The sequence below is a fragment of the Scleropages formosus genome, chromosome 23 (assembly GCF_900964775.1).
Source record: "Scleropages formosus chromosome 23, fSclFor1.1, whole genome shotgun sequence".
In the NCBI taxonomy this organism is placed as follows: Eukaryota; Metazoa; Chordata; class Actinopteri; order Osteoglossiformes; family Osteoglossidae; genus Scleropages; species Scleropages formosus.
The window spans coordinates 21,794,732-21,809,069 of record NC_041828.1 but is presented as its reverse complement, the minus strand read 5'-3'; the positions used below and the strand labels follow the sequence as shown (position 1 = coordinate 21,809,069).

At 43.3% G+C, this 14,338-nt stretch overlaps 1 protein-coding gene across 2 annotated transcripts in view; it reads left to right on the top strand.

The window, feature by feature from the left end:
• rims2b (regulating synaptic membrane exocytosis 2b) overlaps positions 1-14,338 on the top strand; it is a 149,810-nt gene that overhangs the window by 81,735 nt on the left and 53,737 nt on the right. For both annotated transcript variants that reach the window (XM_018741460.2, XM_029248076.1), the window contains 5 exons: positions 2,237-2,305; positions 3,044-3,182; positions 3,386-3,478; positions 10,466-10,645; positions 11,954-12,063. In XM_018741460.2, the coding sequence (XP_018596976.2) occupies positions 2,237-2,305; positions 3,044-3,182; positions 3,386-3,478; positions 10,466-10,645; positions 11,954-12,063 (591 nt within the window). The remainder of the gene's footprint in view (positions 1-2,236; positions 2,306-3,043; positions 3,183-3,385; positions 3,479-10,465; positions 10,646-11,953; positions 12,064-14,338) is intronic.

Genomic DNA, 14,338 nt, shown 5'->3' with positions numbered 1-14,338 from the left:
ATAAAAGGAACTTGCATATTTATTAGGTGGTTATATAAAACGTGACCTGCTCTGCTGCTTATGTCTGTAACTTGCTACCAGTGTCTAACAGCAGCTCCATCATCAGCAGCCTGTAGCGCGAAAAACACTAATGTTTACATTTACCTTCAGCCATTTATTTATGATGGTTTTCTCAAAATCCAGATACAGCTGGCCACTTACAGTAAAACACTTGGCAGATTTGCATTATGCTTCTTTCTGCTAGTAGGGGATGCTGTAGGCAAGGACAGATTTCATCCCAGGCACAATGCAATTTCATCATTCACACCTTCTTCAAACCCCTGTATGGAACTGCACCCTGTATAGACATGCTCAGCATGTGGGACACAGAGGGGAATGAGGTCCCAACCGGCTCTTCAGCAGGGGGTCTTATATAGCCATCCCTCCCATGTCGAATGCTCGTGTCGTGGGAAGTTGCAGAAGCTGTGGTGATGCTGGACTCCAAGTTGTGAGTGACGGACAAGGCTGCTGTAAAAAAATTCAGCATTACAGATATAACACACACAGAATGGAGGCACAGCTGTCTCACTCACTGTTCAGACACAGTGTTAACAGTCTCTGCTGTTACTGATTTCCAGCACTCAGTACTTAGTATCAGTTGTTTAGGGCTAAAGGTTCTTCAAGGCATCCAGGGCAGTTATTCTGATATTCTGGATCTGGTTTTCAATCAGATTTTCTCTTTCTTTAAAGAAAGGCAGGAATTTTGCCTGTTGGGTGAAAAAAAAGGTGACGCTGTTGTGGCTCATGAACCCCTTATTTGTTTTTTCCATTCATATTAATGGTAATTAAAGTTTTTCAAAAAGTTTTTTCGAAAACCCCCCCTCAAAAGCAGAACAAGTGATGCGTGTTATGTGAGGGAGGCCCATCTATCCTTACAGCCTGTACAGTCTTATCTTGCCTGTCTGTGTGCTGAACATGGCCTTTGGGAATATTTAAAGGATTTTGTGATCTACATTCCCACGTACTGTCACCTGTGCGCTGCCACCTTTCTTACTGGCTCTGTGGAGTTTCCCAAGTTAATTCCCAAGCGTTTCATGAACAGAAATGTTAATTATTTCAGTGACGCATTCATTGAATGCATTAGTTTTCACTCAAACAAGTATGTGGAACAGTATGAGATTTGTTACAATGAATGTTGATCTGTTTTGTGCTTATTCCCTCCTTATGCTGGGTACCCATGTGTTTGCAGATAAGGGCCCCTTTGTGTACAACTCAGGTAACACTGTGACTTCTGCTCGCTCTTCCCCTCAGCACTCCAGCTCTGTCCTGATGCACAGCTCCACCCTTGTGTGCATCCCGAGTGTGTGTATCCCAGTGCCTTCTTGCCGTAGTTTACCTCAAACACCCACACGCTTGTGTGTGAACTCCTCTGCGGTGGCTGCACTTGCTGTGGGTCACTTGAGGCTGATTCCTTGCGTCCAACTTGGTCGCTCTGCCAGTTTCCCACACACTTTGCCTCTTTCCTGCACACAGTGTGTTTCTGTGAGCTCTGGAACACTGCTGTTGAGACTGTACTGTGTGCGTTGTAACACAGCACGCACGCGCGCGCACACACACACACACCTCTGACTCTCAATGTGAAAGGATCTCTTCTCTGCCTGTTACACTGCACTGTACCCTGGTACCTGTCAAAGATCAGTCATGGTTTGCTGCATGTCAAAGAAGTGACGAAGCTGGTAAACAGCTGAGCTGAACATGGTGCACACTTCCATTCCTGTATTCCAGGGCTTCACGAAGTGAGCGATACATGTTTCACAAGACTGATATTCACCTATATGTGTGTGAGTGTGTGAACAAACAACCGCACAGCCTTAGGTTCAGGTTGATGCTATTAAAAGTGTCACATAGAAACATCACTCTGTTTTGCCCACACTGTCACCATAATGTTCCAGTTAATCGTTTTGACACTTACCCATATCTTTTTAAGATATATAGCTATGGCCTTTTTTTTAAATTTTTCAACTTTAAATGTATTTAATGTTTGCTTTTTAATTTGCTTCACTCCTGCACCCCTAACTCCCCATGCTCTCTGTTCTGTGTGTATAAAGCTGTGCTCAGTGCTGCTTAGAACCAGATGCGTTTGTGTACAAACCCCACTTATGCTCCCTGCTGGACGCTCAGCTCAGTGTGACTCCTCAGCTCCTGAACCATATCCCTCTCTCATGCTGGTGTATCCACTTGTGTTTCGCTTGTCCAGGATCACAGAGGGTGAGTGACAGTGAGATCTCTGACTACGACTGCGAGGATGGAATCGGAGTCGTTCCAGGTAAGAAGGAACAGGAACAGAGAAGAGGGAAAGCTACTGCTGTGCAGTGCACAGCTCTGTAGCCCTCTGCTCCAGCTGTTATTTATTGATACACACAAATACAATATTATTTATGTTGTTGTACATGTAGTAGTGCACTAATATTATTGCAATGACTTTGTGGAGAACGGATTTGGTGCCTATGAGTGGCTGATTTGCTGTGTCTCTAGTCCAGTTCCCTGTGGTTCACTACAGACACTGACAATAATAACTTGTTCATATGGTCCATCCATCCATCCACTGCAAGTAACCGCTAAACCAATTGTGACACAGGTTAGAACAGGAAGTGCACTGTACTGTGGGCCAGCAGGTGGTGTAGTGCTTAGAGCTGCTGCACTGCACTCAAAGGTCCCAGGTGTGAATCCCAGCTCCTGCTGTGGTACCCTTTAGAGAACCCTGCTGTACCCTTGTGGAGCAATTAGTACAATACAAGGTACAACTGATGATTAAGGAAAAAATATTGATTGATTTGCTTTAACTGGTAAGGTGTAAAGGGATAGCGAAACAGTCAGATCCAGAGTTCCCTGCATAGTCATCAGCTGTATCATCACTTGTGGCATTAATACTGTTTCTGTGTTTCTTGTAATACGTTGTTTCATCACACTCAGAAGGCATGCAATTTGAGAGCTTATGCACCACACACACACACACACACACACACAGAGTGACCATGGGCCCCATGCTCTGCTTCCTGCACAGACTACAGGCACAACGGCAGGGACCTCCAGAGCTCCACACTCTCTGTGCCAGAGCAGGTCATGTCCTCTAACCACTGCTCACGCTCAGTGGAGATGAAACGGGCGCGGTCCCGGTCACCCAGTGTCCCACCTCCCCACAGGTAACTCTCAGATATGAACTGTTGATATGAACAGACAGGTGACATGATGTGCTGTTTACTATCTAACCGAACAACATTTGTCTTTTGTGCAAGAGTCCAACTGATGTGTGCAATAAACTGCTCTGTTTTTATGAGGGTAATGTCCAGGTAGTGTCCACTTAGTGTCCAGTTAAGGGCTCACATGGTGACTTTCCATCCTACAGCAGGAGTCTGGACCATGGCACTCGTGGTGGACCATATGGTACAAGTCGCATGGACCGCCATCGTTTGTCGGAGGACCGCTACTCTCCCGACAGGTACACACACTGGGACACAGACTGGGACACACACTTGCTCTGCCTCGGCATCCTCACCACCCCCCTCCACAGCAGACAGTGGTTTTGACATTCTGCACAGACTCCTCACAATAATGGAACACATTTTTGTTACGTGTGTTTATTGTGGAGCTCCAATGAGGTTTGTGTCCTTCCCCAAACCACTGTGATCTGCTCTCCCCATTTATGGATCTATGTATTTGGATAGACAGTATACCTTTTTGCTCCATGTACATGTGTAGGTATATATGATTTCTTCTGTTTTCCCTCATGTTGTGTGAGCTGTCAGTGACACTTGTTCGGCTGTCCTTGTCCAGAATGAGTCCTTCAGAGTGGGCCATAAAGAAAGGTGTGTCTAAAGCCCCAGTGCATTGAAGGTGCTGCTGTCATCCAGCAGTGCATTGCCATGGGACACATTGTCCCTCACTCCGCTCTCCTGAGATACAAAAAGCCACATGACTACTGTGTGTTCAAGGTGTGCAGCCCACAGGTTCTTTTTACTGCCTCCGTTCCAGTTCACCTGATGAGTTCCTGATGAGTGAAAACCAAACACTGAAAGGCACAAAACACATTAATAACATGTGACTCTGTCCCTGGGCCCTCTGAGGCTCTCAGCTTTCGTTTTGGGTTAATTCAAACTGGGTGCAGTAGTTGATATCTTGATCTCTGCACGTGCATGGTGTGTTCGGATGCTTTTTCTCGAATCCTACAATTAATATGTCTTTGTATTAACGGTTGTATTTTTGTGACTAATTTCCATATTTCTGTTCAGTGATGAGACCCCCTCTGTTGAGGAACCTCCTAGGTCCGTGTATGATTTGTCGCCAGAGTGTTATATGTTATAATCCTGTCTTTTTCACTGATGACTTTTGCAGGAATAGAGATGATGGAATTACAAATGATGCACAAGGCAATGCTAAATCTTTTCCAGGTTATTAAAGTTGTGAACTAGAATCAGGCAATCTGAATTGCCAGTGCAAAAAAACACACTGGACTGAATTACTCGCCTCTTCATGGAGGTGCAAGTAGGCGTTCAGTTAATCTTCAGGTAGTAAACAGATTCTTGCTTTTTTTAGAAATGAAATGATCCTTATCAAGTGACATTTTAAATTTGGTCAGCTCTAGGGTATAAATGTGGAAATCTCCCTATTTGAGGAGCACTGACATTTTTGTAGTGACCCTCGGGTATCAGTCATCTTAACCATTAGCAGTGAACAGCTTTTCATTGTGTCCTAGCTTTACCACCATGGAGTAGTTAAAGACAGCAGTCCATAATGTCCATCATCATCACTTTAGGAGCCAGCTTTTTTCTCTCAGTGTAATCCTGCAGAAGAACATGGTGTCTCTCTCACTGTTTCACTTTACCTCCTTGCTCCAGTCTCAGACAACCTTTCAAACAGCATCACAGAGACCTCAGGTACAATGTTAACTGACCAGAACTTTATGTACAGCGCAGCACATGCTTGTGGTCCCACAACCCATCCTGTCCCTGCTGCATCCATGAGATGTTTGAAGTCTGTAGGCAGCTGGTGCTCTCCTGAATGTGTGAATGTGTGCTCACAGCATGGCCCTGAAACACGTGGGTGGGTGTACACAAGCTGACAGACCGGTTGTGGATAGATAGACCAAAAATGGATAGACTGAGCGATAGGCGGATAGATGGATAGATAGAGTTTATTTATCCCAAAGGAATTTGAATGAGGCAGCTTTGAGAAGTGAGGAGTTTCCATCTCCTTACTTTTCAGTGAAAGTCATGCTGTGGTGAACTCCATTTGGTTTGTGGTCATTTCCTTGCTTCGTCACCCGACTGCTCTTGACCTTCTAGCACTATGGGAATATACAGTGTGAACTCTGGCATTTGGACGTAGATGTGTCTCCTCCATGAACAGATACCTACTTGCCTACAAACATGCATACCTCCATGTTAGCCTTCCTCTGCAGTTACCACATAAAAGATGTCGAAGATACTGTGATTCTGCTTCCAAGACTTGCAAAGGATCAAGGGACATCTCTTCTTGCCTGATATCTAAAGACCTTGCAGTCCTGCTACTTCCAGACAGTACAATACCAAGATTAATTTCTCCTCTTAAGAACCTGTGGCAGTTCTTTTGGTAAATGGCTGTATCTTCATCTCACCTGCTCATCCTTCCCATGGAAGCATTTAATCTGTTGGCCTTGTGAGACTGTGTGTGCCATTGTTTCACAGTGACATCTGTGAACTCTTCCGAAGAAGTAGCCAGTGGGATATTTGCATCCACTCAAAACCACGTGATTTTCCTCATCTCTGCTGCACTCTCCGTCTCCAGTGTCATATTGTACATAAATGGTGGACACGTTGTAGCCAAAGACTTTTGACTACATTTTGTTTGTTTGGATGATACTCATGTTTAGTAGCTGACTTTATACTGCGGAAGTGCTCGGAACATGGCATGTTCATCATGTCTCACAAAAAGTTTGTACTAAAATCTGACCAACTGTACTGTCTTTTTGGCAGCAGCAACAATCTCATGTACCCAATCTATCGAGAAGATGCGGTCAGGTTACTGCGCTCCGTTAGGATGTCTCGGACGTATTCAGAAGGGGCTTACAATGACCTCCAGAGGTAGAAACCACATTGTTCTATTCCCGTGCTGGTGAATTCATGTTCTGTTGATGTTGTGTACCTTTCGAAAATGTAGCCTATTACCAGTTTCTGTCCCAGCCCTGGCACGTATCAGTAGCTCTTATTAAGTGCATCAATGGGTTTACATGCATATCTTCAGATGAATTCAGAGTTTATGTATTCACATATTTCAGTGACCTAAGATACCAAAAGCTCTAAAGAGCCACAAAGATTTGCTTCCCATGTTATTTAAATAAGTTGACTATTTGTTAAAAAGTAATGTACAAAATGCATATTTTCTAAGAAATATTAATACAGTTTCTTTGGCTAGATATTGGTTCTTCATCCATTAAAATGTGGGAGATACCTTCTAGGGCAGGTGTTTTCAATGACTGCATGAAGACAGAAGTTCTTGTGTCAGAGTTACATGGGCATGAGGATTAATTTGTCATCCAGAGTCTTCTAGTTGCTGGCTGTGGCCACTCCACATGTTTTCGGCATTTCACTCATTTTTTCCAAAAGTGACAAAAAAGGCTCCTATCCAAATGTGTTGGCTTTTTCTGTAGGTCTGGAGAACAGTTAGCAAAAATAATTGTTATTTGTTGACCAGTGGGCCTTCACAGTCACCTGGAGAGTCTTTCTCTGGGGACATTTGCTCTAAGCATGTCTCTAAGAAACACTATCCGATGTGTGTTTTCGACTGGGAAAAGTGGCCAGACATTCCAGTAAGGTCCAACCTTGAGCCTCGTGTGCTTTCTGTGCAATTAGGATGACAATAAAACTTCATGTGCTGGACATGCAGCTGCACGTGATGGGATTCTGCACATTTCCCAGCAATGCTGAGACTTTCCTGTATGTTTTGTATCCCATCTTCAGGAGGATCAGGAGAGAAAGAAGAGCATCTGTTGCCTACAATGACTTTTATGACCCTCCTGAAAGGTGCCTTATACAGTAGAATGTGATTAAAGCACATGGTAGTTATGTTTGATGTCTAGAGATATAGGCTTTAGCATGGAGGCCATGTGTCACTCTGCTGCCTTTAAGCTATGCTTGGTGCTATGCAGTAGTTGATGTCTTGCAGTTGGTTTTTTGTGTTGAGGGTTTTCAGACAGAAGCATCTCTGTGCACTTACTGCCTTCGAAAAGGCTGTTTGCATGATTGTGGTCTCTCTTCCTCCTCTCCAAGATATTACAATGGTCCCAATCACATCCCTAACCAGTGGTCAAATCATGTAATAAATGGGACATGTGAGGACTACAGGTGAGTTCTAAGGAAACTCCAGCGTCTAATGCAGGCTTGTAGATACTCGGCATAGAGTCTCAAGGTAGAGTCTTGGACTTAAAGTTTGCAGTAACGATAAAAATTCTGGTGAGGCTCTGCTCCTCTGTGTGTCCCAGTCAAACCTGAGTCACTTTTCCATGCCTAGGAACTGCAGATTACATTTACATTACATTTATTAATTTACCAGACACTTTTCTTCAAAGTGACATACATCTCAGAATAATATAAAGAGTGCACTGTATCAACGGAAGGAGAGATTTGAATGTTGAGATGTGATTATTCAGTACAGTCAATTTTGTCACAAACATAAGATTGTCATGTACTGTCATGGATCAGGGAGAAGTGAGGCCGAAAGAGGTGCGTTTTGAGACACTTCTTAAATGTAGAGAAAGATTCAGCAGTTCTGAGAGAGAGGGAGAGGTCATTCTATCACATCAGAGCCAGAACTGAAAATCTTCTTGTTTTTGATTATGGACATTTGTGCATTGAACCACCAAGTGGGCAGAGGTGGAGGAGCATAGCAATCTGGTTTGGGTATAGTGAGTGATCTGGTCTTGTCAATATCAGGGAACAGATTCTTTGATGATTTTGTAGGCTATTACCAGAGTTTTGAATTTGATCCGAACATCTATAGGAAGCAATGCAGAGATGAGGAAGGGGGATACATGGGAATGCTTTGGAAGGTGAAACCTGACTCATGCAACAGCATTCTCTATCAGCGGGAGAGGTCTGATGGCAGAAACCAGAAGGCCAGACAGGAAGGAGTTGCAGTAGTCCAAATGGGATGTCACCACAGCCTGGTCCGAAAGTTGCGTAGAATTTGTTGTGAGATAAGGACGGATCTTACGCAGCCCCAGGTTGTGACTTCGGCAGGAAGACAGGCTTGAGTCAATTATTACTCCCAGGCTTTTCACCAATGAGGTAATCAAAATGAGAAAGTTGTCCAGTTTGATAGAGTTCTCTACAGGAGGACTGACCAGCTGGGAAGTCAAGTCTCTGTTTGGAGAGGTTGAGTTGCAAGTGGTGATCAAACATCCAAGCAAAGATGTCTGAGAGACCAGCGGTGATGTGTGAGGAAATGTCTTTAGCTCAGAGGGGAGGAGAGTCAGGAAGAGCTGGATATCATCTGCATAGCAGTGGTAGGCATAGGAGGCAGGTGCTGATGACCTTGGAGATAAAGAGATATGTTGCAAGGAAATGTCCTGTAGGAGAGCTGAAGGGATCGGATCAAGGGAGGGAATAGCTCTGTGTGACAATAGGAAGCTGGAGGTCGCAGTTTCTGATAGGGAATTGCTGAGAACTTGACCATTATGGAGTTGACTTCGTCTCTGAAAAACAAGGCAAAATCATCAGCAATGAGAGATAAGGGCAGGGATGATAAGTATCTGGCATGTTTATGCATGGATACAACACCCTGGAAAGCTTTTTAAGATACTTTTGTGTAGCTATTAACATACTTTATGTGCTATATTTCATTGTCAGTTTCAAAACCATGTTAACAACAACCAGCCAACAAATTAATTCACATTTCTCACAACATGGCAAACAGCTGCAGTTCATAATCTTTTCAATATGCTGCTGAAGTTAAAAAAATGGCTGAACTCTGGGGTTCATTTATTTAACAGGACATGCCCAAGGATAGAAATTGAGCCTTCCACAGACACAGAAAGGTAGGCCAACATGAGGAATTGCATTTGTAGGTGTGTGTGAGACACTGAAGCTTGGCCAGTGCTGCTTCATCTAACAGAAGATGGTGAACCTTTCTGTGCCCCTCAGTGGTGTAACCTCATGTACTTGTTGCTCATAGAATGCAGAGTGTCCTATCAAGTAACACTGAGACAACTTTGTCAACATGTGTCAGTGTTGCTTTATGGTTATGAAGGAAATGATCAACAGTTCCTTCATTCTGTGCTGATCATAGATTAGCAATGACATATTTAAGCAAAATGTGTTTGTTAGACTGTTGTGTATGTCATGAGGAAGGAAGGCTTGGTTAAATAACTCCTTATGAACCTGTGGTTTCCCTTTGCCACGCAAAGAGAGGAGCAAATTCCAGAGTTTCCGTCTGAACCAGGCTCTGTGGAGGAAGACAAGAGGTAACTGATGGTGTAAGACCAGCTTATTTGCCTGTGATGTACTGTAGAGTTGCAGCTAATTAATGTGTCCAAGCATATATGATAGTGAGGCGTGCTCTTTGTTATTCAATAAGCTTTACCAGCTCTTATTTAGTGCCTTGTTCCCCTGGTCCTAGCTGAAATTTGTATATATCCTGCTTCACCCTTTCTGGTAGACACCTGAGTTCTCACAAGATCACAGTCAATATAGAGCTGCGGTATGCACATCCTTGCAAATGTTCTCCTTACACAAAATGTCTTGTGTCGGATGCTTCTGGTATAATCTTTCTGTTGGTGAGGACACTGGGCAGGTCCAACACAGAGCTGTGATATGTTGGCACCTGTCAGTGAAAGAAGAAAACTCCCTTCTTTCTTTTTCAGTCTGTCTTTTTACTGATAGGTTATTTAATAACTAGTGTATCGACTGAATTGTTACTGTCATTCTATACACTCCTAATCTGTGCTTTGTTTAAAAGAGTAATCAAACAGTACTCAGTGGACATGGACCCTCCAAACATTTTTTCTCACAGCACCCAGGAGGCCCCGGGTTCCCCGTGAATACCGTATGTGCCAAAGTATAACCTATTTAAATCAGTTTTGCGGTCTTCTTAATGACTTTTAATTATGAAAACCCATGTGTCGAATTTGAATTCCATAAATTATATTGGACTTCTGCACCATCATTTTGGAGGTTTGAACTCATCAAATTACAGTTGATTTGGAGTGAGAACGGGTGCTGCCTCGCAGAATTCAACCATCCTTTCCCATCTTCTACAGGGAGGTAGACCTTGCAATGTCACTCAAGCCCTTTCACTACTTTCTTCGTTCCTCCCCAGTCAGAAAATTTGTTTTTTTCCTGTTGCTCACCCCATTTCTGCCCCCATTTCTCAACATTCTGGCTCGCATCTTCCAGGCCCCTCCCATGTGTGAGGGAGAGGTCACACTGAGTAGGTTCTCTGACTAACATTGCAGGACTTGCAGAGCTTTGGACAGGCACGAGTATCACAGGTCCCGGTCGGCGGACCAGCGTCCTGTGCTGGAGCACTCCTCCCCCCGCTCCCGATCAACCGAGCGGCCCGACTCGAGCCTCATGAGGTCACTGCCGTCCTTACCATCTGGAAGGTCCGCCCCTCCCTCACCTGCCTTATCCAGGTGACCCAGACGAATCGCAACAGCCCGACTAATTCAGCACTGCCCTTTTCTCCGCCCCTTTCTCAACACAACTGCCCCCCCTCTGCCAAACCACCTTTTTGATTTGTTTGAGTAACAAACGTCTTTTGTTTCCATTGTAGATTAGACACACAGGTATTTAAATACTAACTTTTGGCTGCAGACACACTACTTATATTCTATATGGGTATAATGGTGTGTGACTGCCATAGTTTCTGTACTAACTTTGGAAAATTTACAGCATACTTATCTTTTGCTTTGTGCTTTTTATTATTCTTTGGTTTTTCGTGGTTCATTTGCAGCCTTCCTGGTGTGTCAGTATGTGATCTTACATTTAGCTCCGTGTGGCTGCTTGTTCTCCTCTTGCAGCTTTGACGGGTCAACCACAAGCTGTGCCACACACTTCATAATGCCTTTCAAAAGAGCAGTGAGAGGTGCCAAACCAGATTTTGTGCCATATACAGTATGTGTAACGACTGCTCAGACCACAAATGGGCCACCAAGGGACAGAAGTTACAGTCTCCAAACTCTACAGTGTTTCATAAAGACTCATGGAAGGGTGGTCTGTTTTAGACCCAGGTTCTACTTTTAGCTATCTGTATTACTTTACTTTGAACTTTAGCTTGATTCTGCTAAACTAAAAAAAGCAGGTTCATCCAAGTAAAGGTGCTATGAAGGTGGTTATGTTGTAATGCCATGATTTTGTCTGTTTTTCCATACTCATTGTCACCTCATCATCACTGCATACTTACCCATGCAGGAGCTCATATCTCAGCTGTGATGAGTACGTGGTGTTGAAACGCTTGTCTATGTTTTTTTGTATTTAGATAAAATATGCAGGAAAATTGCACTTTTTCAAATGTGTTCAGTGACTTTTGTTGCTTCCTTTGTTTTATCTTCAGTACTTGTTTCATTGTGGATTCTAGAGTGAAGCGAGACGTTGATGTTCTAGGCTCCTTGTGTTTCCCACTCATATTTGTGCATTAATGGTACACTTTCCATCCCTTAGTGTGACCAATGAGTCCTTCCAACACATGCCTCTGAGATATCCAGTGGTGTGTGGCCATGTTCGCTAGCCTTGCGTACAGGGACCTGCCACACTTCTGCTGATGGTCCATTTGTCTCTTTTCTGTTGTAACGAACACTCCAAAGCTGCACCTTCTCTTCCTCCTCCTCTGCCGAGCAGGAGGGAGGGAAGATCTTGTCTCCGGTTCCACTCCAAAGGGGGCACCCCTCGCTGACGACCAGCACAGGGCTCTACTGTGCCTTAAATGTTATCATGTCCCACAGGGCACAGCCTCGGGGTGGAGCCGTCCAAACCAGTCCCACCAGCACCCCCACAGTCACCCGAAGAGGACGCCAGCTGCCGCAGGTTCCCTCCAAGGCCACGCTGGAAAAAAGTGAGTAACGCCATGCTCTGCCGCGGGGGGGTGGGCTCTTGTGCTGTAATTCCACAGCAGAGTATTCGTAAATGCCACACTGTATACTGTGTTTACAGCTGAGGATCATGCCATGGGAACGGATACAGTATATCTAACATTAGACATTTGTTTGGAAGACATCTATGAAATGCGACGTATCTTGGCTGAGTGAACTTTACATTTTCAGCTCCTTTATAGCAGCTATGTTCAGGCCCTCGTCACTCACACTGCAGGTGTTGGTACTTTGATTTGACCCCACCAACACTATGTTTAACATGTCTGCTTGGTTCCTTTTTGCATTCCTCCCCAGGGGAAGGAGATGAAGGAATGGAGCCTTATGAAGGTTTGTAGTTGTTTATTTTTGCTGAAGAACATATTCAGCAGTAAAGCCTCCAGCTTTGAGTGTCCACCGATTTCACCAGGCTCCTCCTCGTTGCTCTTTAGTTGCTTTACCTCCTCTGCTACTTTCAGACAGACTTATGTTGCCTTGCATCCTCCTTTGTGCCTCTAGCTGTGTTTTGCTGCTTTATCATTGTCTCGTTATTCACTATGTTGGCGTTTTTGTTCAGCTTTGTCCGAGCGTAGCTTTCTACTTAGTGGTTCAGGTCCACGTGTTCTATTTGCCTCTGGGTAGCCCCCAGTGAATGGCTCCGCCCAAGGGGGCTGTCCAAAGGGAAACACACCAGGACTCAATGTGTTTTACTTTTCTGCTTCTTGCCAGTGTAATTGAAACCGATTATGCTTAACAGATTCATAAGTAGTTTGCTGTGTTTATCTAAGCATGTGAGGGAAAAGCACTGAGACAAACACTAAAGGTGCTTATTTTCAGTGTTTCCTATTGTTTGTTTTCAGGACTTCAGGAATTTTGGAAATGATTCTCATAAGAAATGTCAAGTAGTATGGACAGTTTTGCTATAACTTGTGTTTTAACTGAAATAATTTGGATTTAATGCAATGAATCAATAGAAGAAAGCAATTCACTTTTATAAGTGTGATTTGGGAGAAACGGGATTGTATTTAGAAAATTCAGAATCACTCTGCACATTGAGTATTTACTTCTGATCCACTGTATTACAGCTGAACATGTATGGCCAAAGTGCTGACTTCAGAGCAGCAACAGGACAGCAGATTTCCCACAAACAGAAACAACTGTTGTTTGCCAAAAATGTAACTTACTATTGAGCCATTGGGAGCCCTCCTCCCTCCCAGTGCTCTGTCTCCAGTCTTTCAGAGCAACTGCTTATACATCCATGTGGATTAGTCCTCAAGTGGTGGCAGTTGCTCATCACTGAGTTCACTTGTTTGGGTACTGGGAGTGCACTTCTGTCTCTTGTGGTGCTCCCTGCCCTTTGCCTGAGGACCTGTGCTCTCCCACCAGCAAACAGTATAAAGAAATGTTCTGCCCGAATGCCTGTCATTAAAAACTGGGATGTTGCAAAGCACTTTTTTTCTTTTTTCATTATGTTTTTGTTCGGTTTTTTACACTACCTTCTAATTTAATTTTGGGTCTGCTATGAGTTTTTAATTTATTCATTATTTTAATTGACCCTATTTTTTCCATTGAAACTTATCTTTATTCCATAAAATAGCTTAATGCCATGTTTGACAGTAACACTACTATGGCATTATAGCGAAACTGCTTGAGTAAAGTGCAAGGATTTCATCTAAAACTCTTTGTGGTTTTGACACATTCCCAGAGGGTTAGTTAAAGCTTTCTTGTCAGTAAGGCTGAATTTGTCAGATGTCAAGAAGGTAAGTGGGTTTACCGCTAACCACATGACTCTAGGAGTAAGTTAAAACACAAAACTGAAATGTAATAAAAAGACAGAGATGGGTTTCTTTTAATAAGTAGTAAGTTCAGCTGTTGATAAAATGGATGCCAGTCAGCCAGAAAGTTCCTAACCCATTCATTGAATCAGTAGAAATTTTGTGCCACTGAAGATCAGTGGTATGTTTGTATAAAGTCACACAGCAAAATCCCTTTTCTGGAGGAAACAAGTATAAGCTGTTCGTCACCTGCCACTCATTTAGCGAGTAACATAAAAATCCAAGTTTTTCTTTTTTTCATGAACAATTCAGATATTCTTTCATGCATTGTGATTACTTTCACAATAATTACATTTATTTTGTATTATTTTACTCTTTTTTTAATTTACATGTCACACGTTCTGCAAAAAATATTTTGAACTATTTATTGTTATTATTTTTATTATATTATTGGTATACATTTTGTAAAAGTGTGCTTCATAAAACT